The following is an 18,927-nucleotide window of genomic DNA, read 5'->3' on the forward strand; positions in this document are numbered from 1 at the left end:
GAAAAGAAAGAAAAATTTTCCCCAGAAATAGGACTCAAACCTGCTATCCTCCTCATGCACTTTGTGAAACTGTTCTTCCAATTTTACTAAAGTTGAACTAAAATACGACATTCAGAATTGTAATCTTGAACCTCTATATTCTATATTGCATCCAGGCTTACCCTTATTAGATTCGCATTACTTCAGTTGGCATTGATAATACTGGACAACGGCAAATATTCTTTGATTCTTCTTCAACTCGTAGTTTATTGCACTCATCCCAATTACCGAATCGTCTGTTTCTAGTATATAGTTCACAGTATACTAATTTGAGTAATAAATTTTTATGAATGGCCTTCATCATTTTTTTTTTCAAACAGAAGCGACATCTCTCTCGTCTAATTATGTTCCTTTAGTGAAGTTCACTGTGAACCAATGTAGACAGTCATGCGATGTATTAATAATAATTATAAAACATTTCACTAGCTGTAAAATTCATTTGTGTTCATTTGTGACGTCACGATAAAAAATCTAATTAGGTTTTGCACGAACATGACATAACCTCACAAAAATGAACAGAATGAACTTTTTTTGACAGTCGACGTGTACTTGTTTACAGTTTAAAAGTTCATTGTTCGAATATAAAAATTGCAAGTCGCCTCACACTCAACAGATTCATACAAATATCGCTCCTTGATGCTGGATGCAGGGCAATATTTTTAGTTATTTTTACTGTGGAATACGTTTTTAACAGGCACTTTTTCGTCATTTTTTCAATTTTCAACTTGCAGTCGCAAAACAAAACAAGTACACGGCAACTGTCAAAGATGAACTTGATTCATCGGCAGTTCATTTGGGTCGTCATTGTGCAAAACCTAATCGGAAATTAGGTTTTTTATCGTCATTGCTAACCTCAATCGGATGAACACATTTTGACAGTTCAGCAGTACTGTTTGTAAACAGCGATTTTTTTTTTGTTTGTCTATTCACATATCGGATGAGAGCATTCACGGACAATACAGTCTAAATAGAGTTGCATAACATTTGTTCACGATTGAATACGGTTTGTTTTTGAGATTTTTTTGAAGCCGAAAATTTTGGTTCTAATTCGCTGTCAAATGCTGTGTTTAAGCAGTGTTCACACGTTCACATTTTTCTTCATGCGGTTGCATCAAACTATAATAAACCACAATTTCTATTTCTTATTCAAAATGAGGTCAAATTACTTTTTTTTATAGAAAATACTAGAATAGAATTATATTTATATTGGGTTTGAAGAAATTAACTTTTGTCATCAGTGTGGTTTGATTGCATGGTATGAACACAGACTAACAGACATGACAGTATGTGTAAATTCTTATAAAAATAATTTTTCGTGATGCACTAGTTCCACCTATATTGTACTGCGCGAACTATTTACTATCTGTACACCCCTTGTGTTATGTAAAAATTTTTCTACTAGTTGGTTTCCCCTCGTTTGTCAACACCGATCAGCTGCTTGCAGGGATGCCTGATTTCATCAAAATATTTGAAAATGAATCGTCACAATAAATTATTGGATTACGTTGATAATATATTTAACTTTTTCGCGATGTTGGAAGGTAACCATTTATTTGACTCAACGTTGTTCATATAGACTATTTTTTATTGTGTTGGAAGTTTCACCCGAAATTAAGTGGCGGCAGACCAGAAGCAAGTAAATATTGGTTCGATTTTGTATTGCGTTGGAGGATGAGAAGTAGGCACAATTATGTATATAGTTTTGGCAATATGTATTAAATCTGTACCCTGCATGAAATTCGCATGGAGGTATACAACTCAATACATTACAGGTAATTCTGTATGAATGGCAACTCTGTTGGTAAATGAAAAAAATAAACACAGTCTAGATGACAGACAGGATGTTTTTGATAGGATAACGTGGCGCCATCATAACATATGTGAGTACTGTCCCAAATAAAGGAATATTCAAAATGACCGTTAAAATGATTGAAGAATCTAATTTGAGTGTCCTGTCTGTTAGTCTGTGGTATGAACGTAGCTTTACATATTGTTGACAACAACGCCACCAAAACAAAATGCGTCGGTTTCAGGCTCCCATAGCAGGGAGGAGCAACAGTGGTGCTAGATATATTGGGGAATGAGTCATTGTTCGGACCTTGTGTCTTGTGTTTTGCAGTCTTGGAAGGTTTTTCTCCTCAATCAATTTCCTACGAAAATTACACATGCACTGATTTTTAGAGTTCATAGATTGTTCTCCAGCCGTTTTTTTTTTGTAAAAAAGTTATTTCATTGTCATTAATTTGACTATGCCAGTCCACTCAGTCATCGCAAAACTGAATTTACGAGGTCTGTTCAAAAAGTTCCCGGAATTTTTTAATTACGCGCGTCTGGAGAGTCCGGTGGTCAAAATTTTTTTTATTGTGTTGGTACATATGTCCCTAATGTATGGTGAAATTTTCAGCTGTATTCATTGTTTACATTCTGTCTTGTAGCGGCTGGTGTAGACGTGTTTTTTGAGCTCGGCGATTTTTGTCTTGGTGACGTTGGGTGCTTCCATGTGGACGATTGTGCTTTTGTTTCGACATCATAACCGTACACCCATGTTTCATCACCAGTTATGACCCTTTCAAGTAAATTTGGATCGTCGTTGACGTCGTTTAACAGCTCCTGAGCGATGGTAATGCGTTTGTTTTTTTTATCAAAATTCAGCAGTTTTGGAACGAATTTTGCTGCCACTCGTTTCATGCCCAAAACATTTGAAAAAATATGATGACATGAGCCAACTGATATGCCAACTTCATCAGCAACTTCTCTAATAGTGATTCGGCGATCATCCATAATCATTTTTTCCACTTTTCCCACATTTTCAACGATTATTGACGTGCTGGGTCGACCCGTCGTCTTCAACGTCTTCGCGGCCATCTTGGAAACGCTTATACCACTCGTAAACACTTGTTTTTTTCATAGCAGACTCACCGTAGGCTCTCTGTAACATTTCGCACACTTGGTTACACTTTATTTCATTTTTCACGCAAAATTTAATATAAATTCTTTGAATCTTCAATTCTTCCATTGTTTGAACTAACAAAAATCGCCGAGCTCAAAAAAACACGTCTACACCAGCCGCTACAAGACAGAATGTAAACAATGAATACAGCTGAAAATTTCACCATACATTAGGGACATATGTACCAACACAATAAAAAAAAATTGACTACCGGACTCTCCAGACGCGCGCAATTAAAAAATTCCGGGAACTTTTTGAACAGACCTCGTATTCTGATGATTAATTGATTATTTAAACGGAGTTTGTGGTGTTCCACCGAATGTCGCTTTTTACAAAAAAACACATAAGACACTCGTTTGAAATTGGATATATAATTTATAAATATATTAATGCAATATTAATTATTACTGTTATATAATACAACATTTTTGTAAAGTATGTTCCAAAAATATTGATCCCTGGCCGAATAAAAACGAGTAATAACAAAAATATCATAGTCCGGTATAGCTGCACATACGGTTCGGTGTGTTTTCATTGATTTGCGAAACGAGTACACAACTACGCCTGCAACTGTATCGCTTCAAGCAAATATAACAGTACACGCACACATTACCACACACTCAACACTACGCACATACTCATGCAATATTATTGAATATTTTATTTTGTGAATGGACTTCCCCTGTTCGTGATCAATTCTCTGTATGTGTTTGCGTGACTGTGGAACATTCGGCCGTGGCAACTCGCAGTGAGTAGTACATTATCCCGAACGATTGATGTCATACAAAGCAGTCTGCTAGTAAATTAGCAATTTATTGATTTTTTTCTGACAAATTTGGCGAAAATTGCAATCAACTACGGAATTTAGTAGTAAAACAGCAAACGGTGCTTTTTGATCGATCCTCTTCATTAAACAGCTTACTTCGATTGAATCGCGAAAGACAAACGCGAAGTGATTATCGTTCAGCAGAAAAAAAAGGTGATTCAAGTGGTGGTGCAAATCGTGCAAGAGAAACGCAAAAATATAAGAGGATTTTTTTTCCAATAAACCTGTTTGTGATACGTCGAAGGCAATGAACAACAAGATGAGACGGAAAGTTTCGTTACGTATAGACAAAAATAAGCTCAAAGTATTCACGTTTTGTGTGCTATTGTGTGTATCCAATTTCTTACCAGCCTTGGAAGCACGAAAAACAACAAACAATCGCAAATCTTCGTCTTCGTCGTCGAGCAGCGGGCGCGTATCGAAGCCCAATAAGGTGTCACCGTCGACCTACAGCAACCCTGGAAGTTTGAGCTACAATAATTATCAGCAGAAACCCAAACCACAACCATCAGCTCCGGTCGATAATTCGGCGAATACTCGCCCAATAGGATGGAACGTCAATAATCAGCAACCGAAACCAGCGGCCGCTGCTCCGCCATATCCAGCGAACGCGGCCAAACCACCGTATCCGGTAAATGCAGCCAAACCACCATATCCGGTGCAGCAAAGCCATAACGTGCACCAAACTCATGGAGCGCCACCGCCACCGTACGCGGTGAATCCCCAGCACGGTCCGCCACCACCATATTCGGCCGTAAACAATCCGAATCTTAATTCTCCGTTCAATCAGCCACCGCCTATGTACAGTCCTGGAAATCAAGGTTTCAAACCAGGTCAACCCGGCGGTTTCGGTCAGCAGGGAGGATTCGGACATCAAGGTGGCTACGGACAGCAGGGTGGATTTGGACAGCAGGGCGGATTCGGACAGCAGGGTGGATTCGGACAACAAGGCGGATTCGGACAGCCAGGCGGATACCATCCTTCGGGCGGTTTCGGAGGACATCAGCCTTCGTTCGGAGGATTTCCCTCTGGTGGAACTGGCTATCATGCTCCTCACGGAGGTTTCCAAGGCGGTGGTGTTGCTCCAGCCGTTAATTATGCCCCGGCACCAAGCTTCCCGATAGCTGCGATACCGGCCGGAGCGTATAAACCTCAATCTTCAGGAATCGGCCTGGGAGGAATTGCTGCTGGAGTTGGAACTGGTTTACTTGCAGGTGCTGCTGGAGCGGCCATCTATAATGCACTGAAACCGGAAGACCGTGTTATTTATCGAGATCGTGTAACTGTCGTCAATGCAAACCCAGAAAATAATAATAATAATAATGCAGCACCAGCAGCTGGTGTCCCGGCTCCTCAAGCCCCAGCAGCAGCAGCACCGGCACCTGGAGCAGCTGCACCTGCCGCTGCTGCACCATCCGGTGATGCCATGAATCCACAGGCAGTTCCTCATGATTCTAAAGACGGTGGAGTATCGGGTGTTCCCAATACTCCAGTAATTATGAACAACAATTCAACTGGCGAGCAACAGTCTAATTCTACCGAAACGCCACTTGCACCGTATAATGAAACCAATCCTGCACCAGTTCCTACCGGAAAACAATACTACCCGCCACCTGGTCAATATTATCCAGCTACGGGACAATACGTCCCACCAGGCGAATATGATCCAGCAACTGGTGTGTTCACACCAGGACGATACATCCCGGACACGAACATATTCCAGCAAGGTCAATACGATCCGTTGACTCAAATTTTCACCCCCGGAAACTATGATGCAGCCACTGGGCAATTTGTTCCTGATCCCAACAACGGACCGGTTAATTTGGGTACCGCGATTTCCCAGGAAATTGTACCAGCGATCACTAGTCAACCGTTGAACCAGTGGCCTCAGGAAACCAGTGGAGCCATGTCGTTCAAATCATGCTTGCTTTCAACAATACCAGTGGTACTGGCTACCATCGCGCGTTTCATCTAGAACCCCACTTGGTTTGCGATGCTTGTTTAATAGAGGGGTACATCACTGCTAGTCAAAATTGCATACTTCGTTTGATGACTCAACCAATTGCATTGAGTGAGATAAAGCACGAATTGAAATGAATAAAACATGAAAAAGGAAACTTGAGTAACTAACAACTAACAGGAAGTATTCAACCACATGCAATTCTGCTGAAGCTGCTGAACGAAGAGCTAGTTTACAAGCAGCAACAGCAAGATGTATTGCATGTTTTAAGCTTTTAACTGAACCAACCTTTGGAGATATCGCGGCTCAATGATCCTGACAGAAACAGTGTAAAGGTTCGTAGCACCAGATCATTTGTACTATATTGGACGACCACTTGATAGAGTAGTAATTAACTTGATGTCATCTCTCGGCACATACTCAGCTAAAACGGAATTCCCGGCACCTGTGGAAGAATTTTATAAACAGCAATCACTGCAAAACATCACAATAATTAGGTCTAATTGATCATGTAATCTCGCAAACTATCTCTCTTTCTTTCAATGCCAAACTGTCCCACCCTGTCAACTATTTCACAATTGTGAAACAACAGCTTACTCCATTGTTTTTTGGGGACACGTTCGAACTGAATTACAATAAACAACTTTATACCATATATATGTACTAGTAGGGTCTAAGTAGGCTATACGAAACTGTTTATGTGGTAGCTGTAACTTTTCCTTTGGATAGTTTTACATGGCATTCCTGCCGGTTTTGACAGCAGCAGCTCTCTGAGATCTTAAATATATGCATTATTGAATGTTTCGCAAAGTCGAACGTCTATGTGATAGAAAAAGATATTATACTGAACAAGAATATGTACCTACAGTGAACATGTATTATATTTTCCTTTCTCCTAAATCATCTCAAAGAATTTTACTGGAGAAATTTATGTTGGACTATGAATATTATATTGATGTGGAACAAACATAACACTACAACACAGTTGTACAAAGTTATCACATTGTTAACAGAACAAATGTGCTTTCCGATAGAATTCACAATACACTACACAGTCTTGGAACAGATAATTACCATCACAAATTCTAGTGAATTAATAAATACAGGCATAATTTGGACATGTGCTATAAAACTAATTTTGCTTGCTTCGCAAGACTACAGATTGGAATTATGAAGTGAGAATACTGTTAAAACTAAGGAAGCAAACATAACATCACTATTTTTTGATTGGAATGATTCGAATATGTAACACCCGGTTGGTTTTTCGGTAATAAAGGTTTTTCCCAAAATTCAAAAAAAATCGATATTATTTTTCTCTGATATTAATTTATCACATTCAGTTCCGTCCTGTGATGTCTGTGATGCGGTTTGAAAATACTGTATGAAATGTTCAAAACGACGAATGTAACAATGAGAGACTCACTTTTTTTACTTTCTCTTTCGATTATTGCGAAATATTCCTTCTTTTTTCGGTAATTTCGTCAGTGCAGATTGAAAGATGATAGCCTTAGTTATTATTATCGGTAAATAGTTGGAGAGAAGGATTGCTAAGAGTACCGTAATGATCGAAAGAGAAAGTAAACAAAGAGAATCTCTCATTGTTACATTCGTCGTTTTGAACATTTTATGCAGAATATTACTTTTTTATACAGAGAAATAAGTCCAACATGACGCTCAAATACAAGGATATAAACAATGAAGAGTCGTCTAGAAAGCTCTATTCCATCTTACTAGGGTTTCGGAAGCGAATGAATTCAATTCAAATCACGTACGACGATCAACGGTCCACATGCCAATACTATCAAAAATATATAGTCATTTCGGTAAGTCCTGCGAGGAATTGGACTATCGAACACTTACTTTCTAGGACATCGACAACCGGCTCCAAGAAACTCCAGCACATCTTGTCTATCGTTGCGAGCGATCTATAAATTTGGCTGGATCCGTCATAACAATACGTGCACAAACAGACCGCTCAGTTAAAGCCGAAGACGATAAAAAACGGGCCTCAACGGCCAAGCAGGGTTGCCACATTTAAATCTGTATTTTGCGTGAGAAAAATCTGTATCCGAAATCTGTATATAAAAATAATAAGAAATCTAAGCACAACGAACTGATTTTTCGGAAAAATTTTCTCGTGCCTTTACAAACGAAACCTTAAACCCGAAACAAATTACACTCGCCGCGCTTAACGTTCCGGAATCTAAAAATTCTTTTAATCTCATTCATATTGCCAAGGATTCGATTCGGACGGCAATCGCTTGCATGAAGTCGTCTACCTCCTCTAGCCCTGACGGCTTACCGGCAGTTAGGGTAACAGAGGTATTTAGGCCAGTTCATATATTTTGGTCCACCTAACAAACTTCATGGATTCAATCGATCTTAGGTAACCCATGTTGCATCAGTTTGAAGCTAATAACATTAAATTACCTATTGCGGAAGGATTTTTCAAAGATATTACACATTTGTGGGATATTTTTACAAAGTGGGCCAAAATACCTCTGTTACCCTATGTTGAAAAATTGCTCCCCTTGGTCGACTACTATTTCCTATGTCACATGTTGACACAAAACATGGTTTTATGCCTAAGCGCTCCACAACCACCAACCTATTGTCGTTCATGTGCTACGTGACTGATGGTATGTCAAAAGGTTTACAAACAGACGATGGCTGCAGTCATATCTTATAGATCGTCGTTTAGCAGTGAAAATCGGCGATCACGTTTCCAATGAGTTTATCGCTTCGTCCGGAATTCCGCAGGTTAGCCATCTCGGGCCTTTAATATTTTTACTGTATTTCAACGACGTCAACTTTACTCTAGAGGGCCCTCGTCTATTGTTTGCCGATGACGTTAAGATCTACTATTACATTCGAAGCCCAGTAGATGCAGGTTCTCTTCAACGACAGTTGTTGAGCTTCGCCGAGTGGTGTAAAGTGAACCGTATAAAATTGAATCCTGGCAAACGCTCGACCATCACGTTCTCGAAGAAGAAAGAGCCATTTCATTTTGATTACTTTCTGGAAGGATCCCCGATAGTCAGAACGACGTGTGTTAAAGACCTTGGTGTCTTTCTCGATGAGCAACTGACATTCAAGCAACACATCAGCTATACCGTTTCTAAAGCTTCTCGCAACCTAGGATTTGTAATGAGGATGGCTAAACATTTTACAGACGTGCACTGTTTAAAATCTCTGTTTTGCTTACTTGTTCGTTCATCCCTGGAGTACTGTTCTGTCGTTTGGAATCCTCACTACATAAACGGAACTCATAGAATCGAATCGATACAATGCAGATTTATTCGCTTCGCTCTACGGCGCTTACCGTGGAACAATCCTCACTACGAAAGCTACGAAAGTCGCGGATTACTAATCGGTCTCGATACACTACAAGTTCGTCGAGATGATGCACGTGCTTTATTGATAGCAGATGTTTTGACCGATAGGATTGACGTCCGACCCCGGGCTCTTCGCAACAGTGCATTTCTTCGACTTCTTTTACAACGTACTAACTACGGTCAGACCCTGTCAGCTTCGAGCGAAGTCAATCTTCAGTTCAGCAACGCCATCGCACGGCATCACATTCAACATATCATGTCAATTGTATGGGTGCGCAACCCTGCTATTTTGGCGCGCACGAATTTGACATTTTTCTCCCCTACTTCTATGTATAAGATTCGATGCGGGCTCGCCTGGGGGCGACATGCTCGCAAAAAAGGATGTTGCCAATGATTTGTTCGGGAAATGTGAGAGCTGGATATCTTGTTAATATGATGTCTTTGCTACGGTGCTAACAATGCTATTATTGGCTTGCAGAGATCATTCAACCGCGTTTCATCAAGATTCAAGTATTTTGGCCACTTCATATATTTTGGCCCACCTAACAAACTATATGGATTCAATCGATCTTAGATAACCATTGTTGCATCAGTTTGAAGCTAATCACATTAAATTACCTATTGCGAAAGGATTTTTCAAAGATATTAAAACATTTGGTGGATATTTTTACAAGGTGGGCCAAAATAAAATCGATCCTAAAGCGGGCCAAAATACCCCTGTTACCCTATCACGCAGTAGGATACTTGGAATTTTTTTATATATTACTAGAAATTATCATTAGGACCATATTGTGTCTGTTGATTATACCTAAATAAATAAATAAATAAATAAATAAAAGCAATTTCATCGAGATTTTATGATTCTGTAGTTGGAAAACCGTTGCTATTGATTTTTGCGTTGAATTGTTGAAAAACATTCAAAACCCTATCTGAAAATGACAACTTGTGCTGTTTATTTTTACTTTCATTTTTGGGTATAATGTTAAATTATGACCGAGGCCATCTATTCATCTTAACAGACGAAATTCTTGAAAAGATAAGGTATTACGCTTTACTAGTTGCAAAAAAATGAACACAGGTAAATCGTCATCAGCAGATGGGACCATTTGTAGTGTTTATCGTCCCTGATATTCTCTTTTATGGCTTCGTGAACAAAAATCAGCACAATTGTTTAATGAAGTTTAACTCGATCATTATGCAAGTTTCATGCTGTAAAAATCTGTATTTCTGGCCAAAAATCTGTTATTTTATATATACAGAATTATGGTCACCAATATATCTGAAAAATCTGTAAATATGTGGCAACCCTGCGGCCAAGTACGGCCCATTTGTACGCGGCGTGCAGATTTCCCCCCAGACGGCTGGCTATGTCCGTCAGCCATTTTTGCCTAAATTCTGCCAGAATTCCGGCAAAAGTCTGGCAACAATGCAACAACCGTTTCCGGCAGAGAAAGCGGTTATTAACGGTTCTTTTCTGTCGGACTCTTGCCTTACACAATAGGCAGAACCGTTTCGAATCGGTTCTACATTTTAAGTGTCTTGGTTTTATTTTTTCAATAAAAGATACATATGAAAAGGAATAAGTAATTTCCCTTCATAAGGGGTGTATCGATAAGTAGTTAACAACATTCTAACAGTTATTACTCTGAAATGGCTTATTTTTTTTGTAGTGGTGACATGTTTGTTTACATGTCAATAACAGCTGCGCAATCGACTGGATTCGGTACGATTTATCGTTTCAATGATGAGTCGAATTGATCCGGAAACGCTAAAGAAAATTTTGCACACTTGGTGCTCAGAAAGTGGTGTCACGTACAACGAAATTGAACAAACGGGTGAAAGTGCACCACACCAGTGTCCAAAATATTATCGAGAAGTTCGGTAAGACCCTTTCCATGAAGGATTTGCCCCGACCCGGTAGGAAAACGGGTTCCAGCCAGCTCGGCCGGGACTTGAAAGTGGTTGAGTACATCAGGAAAAACCCATCGGCGTCGACGCGGGTTTTGGCCAAGCAGTTCAACACCAGCATCGGGATGATTCAACGGATCAAAGTTCGGAACTCCCTGAAAACGTACAAGAAACAGAAGGTGCCGAAAAAGTCCCTGGTACAGCAAGTTCAGACCAAAATAAGAGCGCGAAAACTGTATAATCGGATTTTACAGAATAAAGACGGATGCATCCTGTTCGACGACGAAACTTACGCCAAAGAAGACTCTCGAGCGATGCCCGGACCACAATATTATACGAAATCGGTGTACCAGGACCTGGGCGACGCTGACACCACTGTGGCGATGGAAAAGTTTGGGCAGAAGGTGTTGGTCTGGCAAGCAATTTGTACCTGTGGTTTGCGGTCGTCGATTTTCTTCACCAAGGGCACAATTAACGTCAAGGTGTACGAAGAAGAGTGTTTGAAGAAGAGAATGCTGCCACTGTACAGAAAGCATAAAGCTCCTCCTCTCTTCTGACCGGATTTGGCTTCAGCCCAGTATGCCAGCTCCGTTCTACAGTGGTTGTCAAAAAATAATGTACAATTCGTGGAAAAGGACATCAACCCACCGAACTGCCCGAATCTTCGGCCAATTGAAAGGTATTGGGCAATTGTCAAGCGGCACTTTCGGAAGGAAGGTACAGTGTCCCAAAACATGCAGGAGTTAAAAAAAACTGGACAGCTGCCACCGGGAAAGTCACAAAAGTAACTGTGCAGAATTTAATGAAGAATGTCAAGTCCAAAGTGCGAGCGTTTCACAGAAACTAGGAACGGTTGCCAAAATTCCTAGCAAGCGGGTACATCTAGACGGTAATAATGTACGTGGTGGACGATGCATGACCTTCCCCCGTAGGCCAAGGATCAATTCGTTCGGGAAAATATGTCGAGTGGCCTTAATGTAAATAAGCATATTTTGATCCTATCGATCTGTCGTATACAAAATGCCTCCCTTCTTTCAACAGAGCAGTATGTTGAACTCAAAAGTGTCTTGGCTCAATTCTGTAAAGACCGTGAAGAAACAATTTTGCTTTTTGTAACAAACTACAAAATCAGACATTTGCAAATAAATTCCATTTGTATCAAAAACAATATGGCAATACTTTGTTTCTGCCAGACATCTACGAAATAAATGAAATAATATCCGCTGCATTTTGGATGGAAGATAATATGCGCAGATAATCTTCTGTAACGGAAGAGAAGTTCGATTGGCGTTTGTGCATTCTAAAAAAAAGGAATCAAAGGGCGTCATGGCACAGAATTTCCGTGCATGTTTCAACCCGTACTATTTTATCGCTTGACCAGAGACCTATAAGTTAAGGCAGGAACTTCAAACGATGTCGACTTTTTATTGTGAAAATGTAACCAACTATTGATTGAAATAAATTCATTTCGGATTTTTTAAAACCAAATGATTTTATCAAATTTCATATTAAATACATGAACAGTTTATTATAAATTTTCAATTGAATTTCAACTTGATATCAGGACCATCCATAGTTTTCTTTTTCGAAAGCTAATGTATTATTCTCGAGCGATAATTTCACTGATAGAGGTTATTCACCCAAAAAATTTTCTATGAACAATAGCTGATTTATTGCTAATTTAATCAATATTATATGATTTGAAGAGTGTTGTTACGATTTTTTAACTATAATCACAGACTAACAGACAGGACACTCAAATTAGATTCTTCAATCATTTTAACGGTCATTTTGAATATTCCTTTATTTGGGACAGTACTCACATGTGTCATGATGGCGCCACGTTACCCTATCAAAAACATCCTGTCTGTCATCTATACTGTGTTTATTTTTTTCATTTACCAACAGAGTTGCCATTCATGCAGAATTACCTGTAATGTATTGATTTGTATACGTCCATGCGAATTTCATGCAGGATACAGATTTAATACATATTGCCAAAACTATATACAGAATTATGCCTACTTCTCATCCTCCAACGCAATACAAAATCGAACCCGTTTTGTTACAATATTCACTTGCTTCTGGTCTGCCGCCACTTAATTTCGGGTGAAAACTACCAACACATTAAAAAATAGTCTAGATAAACAACGTTGAGTCAAATAAATTACCTTCCAACATCGCGAAAAAGTTAAATATATTATCAACGTAATCCAATAATTTATTGTGACGATTCATTTTCAACAATTTTGATGAAATCAGGCATCCCTGCAAGCAGCTGATCGGTGTTGACAAACGAGGGGAAACCAACTAGTAAAAAAACTTTTACGTAACACAAGGGGTGTACCGATAGTAAATAGTTCGCGCAGTACAATATAGGTGGAACTAGTGCATTACGAAAAATTATTTTTATAAGAATTTACTCATACTGTCATGTCTGTTAGTCTGTGCTATAATGTCGCTTGGCTGAGTTTCGAAAATTCACCTCAGTCTTTGAAAATACTAAGCGATAAGTTGAATCAAATTTCAAGAGCAATGGACTAGTGTTTCGAATTCCTCTCTTGATATCGTGGGGCAAGGCCAACACTTTCACTTTCAAAGTTGTGAGATATTCATTCAAACCGTTGATTTCACATTAAACTTGAAGCGAACAAATCAACGAATGTATTGAGAAACGAGAAAATGCACTGGTTACCAATAGTGCGGAAAGGATTCGAACGCATGTAAATGTTCAATACAAGCGATTTTCAACATTAAAACTAGTAATTGCATTTGTGAACCAAAAAAATTATAACGTTTGTATGAGACCTAAAGCAAAGTCTTGGCATTACAATCCTTTGGTGGAATTTGGCCTTTCTATTTCAACAGACTTCGCAGCCGATTCTTAGGCTGTGAACCATTTCACGGTTAATTTTAACTTTTGGTTAAAATCTGACACTTGAGTGGTTATTTGGTGTCGAGTAGTTAAATTTGACTAAAACTGTGACCCATTTCAAAATTTGACGGACGGAAAGTTATTTGGGTTTATTTTCCACTGGAAATAATTTCAACTAAAGAATTAATATTAGAATTTTCATTGCAAGATTTTTTTCAGTGTTGGAAAATAACTATCGATCTGTCAAAAATAACCATGCTCTCGAGCAGGGTTATTTTTGACAACATCAAATTAACCACTCGAGTGTCAGATTTTAACCAAAAGTTAAAATTAACCGCGAAATGGTTCACAGCCTTAGTGTACAGAATCATTGCATGGCTAGTACTATGGATCGTACTGACACTAGGAATCCTTCCAGGTCGGGGCACGAACATACGACAACTGGCTTGTAAGACCAGCGTCCTATGCATTGAACCGCCAACCCAGGATTTTGTATGAGACCTAGGGGTATTACAATTTGTATTTGCTTGTATATCTGTCTTCTTACACAATAATGTTACGCAATATTTAACTAGCCCATATCGATGAATTAGTCTAAAAAATGACTACCTGATCCGCAACGTGTATCTGTCAGTTTTCACTTTTTCAAAAATATTATCGAGTGTTTGCGAGATCCGGATTCCGAACAACTTTTCACGGATATAATTTAGATTCCACGATTAACGTCATTTTATTGCCAGTTAGTTTTCAGTCGTCAATAAAAATACGTTTGCTCTGGTAGTACTGTTGTACGTTCAGACTAGAGATGGGCAAAACAGTTCATTTCAAAGAACCGTTCAGTGATGAAGAGTTCTATTAAAAACTAGTTCTCGAGAGCCGTTCGTTCGTTCTTTTCATAGTTAGTTCTTTTCATAGTAGATTAACCGAGATCCCAATTAGAAGTTTTTGCGGTTTTTTGATAAAACTGTCCACGACTTTGAACTGAAGAACTACCGTTCTCTAAAAAAAGAACTATTGGACATTCATTCAAAAGAACTAGTTCTTTTGAACCGTTCGCGAACGAATTGCCCAACTCTAGTTCAGACGAAAAGTGAAACCTTTTACCATGGACATTCGATGCTGCTTATGCCTTCAATCGACGACAAACGATTTGATTTCAACATCATGCAAAATATTCCCGCAAAAACAACTATCTGAAATACTTAGCGCTACATTGGAATCAGTGAAGTTTATTTTAAACAACTTTTGTTGGAATATAGAATAACTAAACTGTTACTGATTTTAGTTTGATGACGAAAACAGCTCACAAAAGCATCTGTGCACAAAATGCTTCCGTCAGGTTAACCAACTGTATTTGTTGTGGGAACGTTCCAAAGTAGTACATCTTCAGAAAAAGTGTACCGAAGGCCTAGAGCAAGAATGTTATAGTTGCAGAATCTGCACACGGGACGACGCCGAAGAATTGATCGAAATCAATTGCCTTAGTGAACGCTGGAATTTGCCAATCGATCAGCTGTTACTAAGCTTAACCGGAACTGTATTCAAGGAACGTGACTGTTTACCACCATACATTTGCCTAGACTGTTTAAAGGACGTGGAGGAAGGGTATGGGTTCAAAAATCGGTGTATTGATGGCACCCTGAAGTCTTGGCAAAAAATGGAGTTTCGGCCGGATAATCCCAATGACTTGGTTATCGATCTCTGCGCGGAAATCGTTCCCTTGTGGAAAGTTCGGGAAAATGAGAAGTCATTTGAAATGATACGAGTTGAGAAATATTCGTGCTCCATTTGTAACCTTGAGTTCAATTTGAAACAACGCAAAACGCAATGCGACGGATGCAAGCTGAAGTTTTCGAATAGCGATGAAATATTCGACTGTCCTGGTAAGAGCAAGTTTTCCGAAATCGATTCTGAGGACTTTAAGGTTGAAGATGACGAAAGTGAAGCAACCGACTCCGAGGAAGACATCGAGGATCGAAAAGATGCAACTTCCGGGAAGTCGGCCAAACGTAAGTTGCCAGACGTAACCACGTTGTTTGATATTGTGGAGAAGGAATCCGAAAGCTTTTACTTGAAAGTACGACGGAAAGGTCCAATATGTTGCGGATGCAATGAATTTTTTCTCACCGACACGGAACTAGAAGAACATCGCAAAAGGTACCATTCGCAGTCCACTGGCTATGGTACGTTTGAATGCGAACTTTGTCTTAAAGCTTTCGCACACCCATCAATTTTGAACCGCCACAAGAACAAACAGAAAAATTACGTTTATGATTATTGTGAACGGTGTCAGATAATTCTTTTATGTGGGCCAGCGCTTATGAGACACGAAATTGCTGTTCACATGAAACAAGAGTCGTTGAGCCAAGCCGCAGGTAGGTATACTGAAAAGGTGACCATTTTTTACGAATGTTGTGTGCAGACCTGCCGCAATCGTTACTCGAGTAAACAACAGCTGATGCATCATTTTAATCAAACCCACAATCTCATCGACGTGAGCAGTAAGGTAAACACGTGTGAATACTGTGGGTTAACTTTCAAAACTAAATATGACTTTCTGGTACACGCTAATCGTAGAATCGATTGTGTACGATACCAATGCACCATCGAGAACTGTAAGTTTGCAGTCAGTAATCTCTCCGGCATTGTTTGGCACTGTACGGAAAAGCGCCACAAACGGGTTGGGCCGACGAAACGTTGGAAAAAAAATATTCCTGATCTGAAACATTTCGAATTGGTCGGTACGATAGACGATGTCACGGACATTTTACAGCGAAAAAGTGAAGCATGTTGCGGATGTTCCCAGTTCTTCGAGCAAGTCGATGATTTGAAAAATCATTGCAAGGAAATCCATCAACCAGTTGAAGGTAATATTGATATTGAATTCCCACTCTCAGCTTCTTTCTATAACTGATATCTATCTATTCAGATGAGCATCCATACCGCTGTCCGCACTGTGCCAGAGGGTTCGAATCCGAGTTCGGGTTAAGCACACACTTGTACACAGCTGCCAATCGAACCCACTATTACTGCCGACCTTGCAAAATGTTTATGTGGAAAAAACCGGATTTGAATTTCCATAAAGCTCGTTACCACACCGATGACCAGCGAGTTGAAGTCGAAGGGCAGTACGAAACCGAACTGGAAAATTGCTTCACCTGTTGCGGCTGTGACGAACAGTTTCACACCCAACAGGAATTGACACAACATCGCACATCGAAGCATCAACTGGATGTGGAACGGAAGCCGAAATACCACAAGTTGCGGTGCAGTCAATGCAATAAATATTTAGCTAGTTCGGAAAAGCTGAAGCAACATCAAGAAATGTACGAAAGTCGTAAGATATACTCATGCAAGGTAGGTTGAGGTGTCTGCCCCTGTGTAGACAGACAGTCGATGATTAATTTTCTACTATTGTTCAGGAATTGTCTTGTGTGTTTCGCACCAGAGATATTTCATCGATGGTACATCATTTGTCCGCTTCGAACCATCGTACTGCGGATGGAAGAAAATTCTACACTGCCAAGGGACAGCTGGAGGTGTATCGTTGCTGTGGTTTTCTTTGCGACTTCACTAGCACTTCCTACGAGAATATTATTGAGCACGGTTGCGACACTCATACGGAAAAACGAGAACGTAACTGGAACTGCTATGAAGATAATGCGCTACATTGCCCAGTTTGTCTGAAAGGATTCGACGATCCGGCAAAGCTGGCTAATCACCAGTTTTCCAAGATGAAACTGAAATCTGACCAAAGGTGCCGGATTTGCAAGAAAATTATCAGTAAAGATGAATTCAATAAGCATCTGGAAAACTGCTCGAAACATGTGAACCCTACCAATCATGCTACGAACGACCGACCGAAAGCAAAACCGACGAAAAAAGTTTGCAGCATTTGTGGAAAATCTTTGTCCGTCAGTGGTATGTTCAATCACATGCTTGCGCACGAGAACAAGCGCGCCTGGAAGTGCACGTTGTGTCCGATGCGATTCAACAACGAAACAATGCTTCGGAACCATGCTACGGTACACAGCGACGAGAGATTGTTCCAATGTCGTCATGGATGTGAAAATCGCTACAAGAACGCGATCGATCGTACTCGTCACGAAAATTTTGTACATTTGGGAATCAGACCCTTCAGCTGTCGGACATGTTCGAAATCATTCGTGCGCAACCGAGACCTCCAACTGCACGAACGGAGACACACGGGGAAACAGCTTTACGAATGTGATACCTGCAGTGAGAGTTTTAATAAATTGAGCCAACTGAAACTACACAAGGAACAGTGTTCAAAAGATGAAGGTTAAATTATCTTTGAATTTGATTATACTTTGTTTGAAAAAAGCTGTATCAAAACTGATTCCGACTTTTTTCTGATCAATCATTTTTCAATAAAAGTTATTCTTCAGACTAACAACATTCTACTTTGTTCCTCTCGAAATACTTCGAGTTAACTTTTATTGCTGATATATATTTGTATTTGTCGCCAAGCTGAATAACCGGTAGCGACACCTGCTAATGAAAAATGGAACCAAGAAAGGGAGGATTCCGAAAATTTTCATATCGACGGCAGTGACTTGGTTGGTAAACGACTGGACAATGCGCAATTCAGGCCCCAATGTGGTTCTTAGCCTCTTGTCCAGTAACTCCTATCCCTTCATTCAGTAATAGCCGTTCAACCGAGAAGGTTGTGTATAGAAGCGTACAGTTTAATAACGCTGGTTGGTTTACACGCGTTAAACCACGACAAAAACACGACAACGGTTGAACTACAGGTAGAAACCTGTTGGCAGCAGCCGTTAAAACGTATAGTCGTGCTGCATAAGAGAGCCCTAGTGCTGGGCCAAGCTGGTGAAGGAAACAACAAAGGGCGTTTCCCAAACTCTACCCAGGCCGCAATATACAGCCACAAGTGCTGAGCAGGAGAGTGCAAAGGCACATCGAAGAGGAAGAGTGCAAAGGCACATAGAAGCAGGAGAGTGCAAAGGCACACCGGTGCGAAGGCACTTCGGTGCAGAAGCATATCGGTGCGGA

The 18,927-nt window shown here is 39.9% G+C and overlaps 2 protein-coding genes across 5 annotated transcripts; both read left to right on the forward strand.

The window, feature by feature from the left end:
• Window positions 1–3,702: 3,702 nt before the first annotated feature.
• Window positions 3,703–7,075, forward strand: LOC131431836 (spidroin-2-like). The gene has a single exon (XM_058597739.1). It carries the CDS (start codon window positions 4,063–4,065, stop codon window positions 5,788–5,790), a length of 1,728 nt encoding a protein of 575 aa, XP_058453722.1. The 5' UTR covers window positions 3,703–4,062; the 3' UTR covers window positions 5,791–7,075.
• A 7,458-nt stretch (window positions 7,076–14,533) lies between these two features.
• On the forward strand, window positions 14,534–18,267 carry LOC131431837 (zinc finger protein 84-like). Of its 4 annotated transcripts, none has more exons than XM_058597742.1 (5): window positions 14,534–14,632; window positions 14,809–15,115; window positions 15,179–16,760; window positions 16,823–17,250; window positions 17,316–18,266. In XM_058597742.1, the coding sequence occupies exons 2-5, from the start codon at window positions 14,999–15,001 to the stop codon at window positions 18,198–18,200; spliced, it is 3,012 nt and encodes a 1,003-aa protein (XP_058453725.1). In that variant the 5' UTR covers window positions 14,534–14,632; window positions 14,809–14,998; the 3' UTR covers window positions 18,201–18,266. The 4 variants fall into 4 exon arrangements, with proteins under 4 accessions (XP_058453725.1, XP_058453726.1, XP_058453727.1 ...); XM_058597743.1 differs by having other exon boundaries at window positions 14,540–14,681; window positions 14,972–15,115; window positions 17,316–18,267; XM_058597744.1 differs by having other exon boundaries at window positions 14,540–14,632; window positions 14,972–15,115; window positions 17,316–18,267.
• Window positions 18,268–18,927: the final 660 nt, after the last annotated feature.

Source organism: Malaya genurostris, chromosome 2 (genome assembly GCF_030247185.1).
Source record: "Malaya genurostris strain Urasoe2022 chromosome 2, Malgen_1.1, whole genome shotgun sequence".
NCBI lineage: Eukaryota > Metazoa > Arthropoda > Insecta > Diptera > Culicidae > Malaya > Malaya genurostris.

Excerpts from the sequence above, each read along its gene's own strand:
- LOC131431836 (XM_058597739.1), top strand. The coding sequence starts at position 4,063 with ATGAACAACAAGATGAGACGGAAAGTTTCGTTACGTATAGACAAAAAT.
- LOC131431837 (XM_058597742.1), top strand. The coding sequence starts at position 14,999 with ATGGACATTCGATGCTGCTTATGCCTTCAATCGACGACAAACGATTTG. Across the intron at positions 15,116-15,178 it reads TTAGCGCTACATTGGAATCA|TTTGATGACGAAAACAGCTC; the intron begins GTGAAGTTTATT and ends TACTGATTTTAG. Across the intron at positions 17,251-17,315 it reads GTAAGATATACTCATGCAAG|GAATTGTCTTGTGTGTTTCG; the intron begins GTAGGTTGAGGT and ends ACTATTGTTCAG.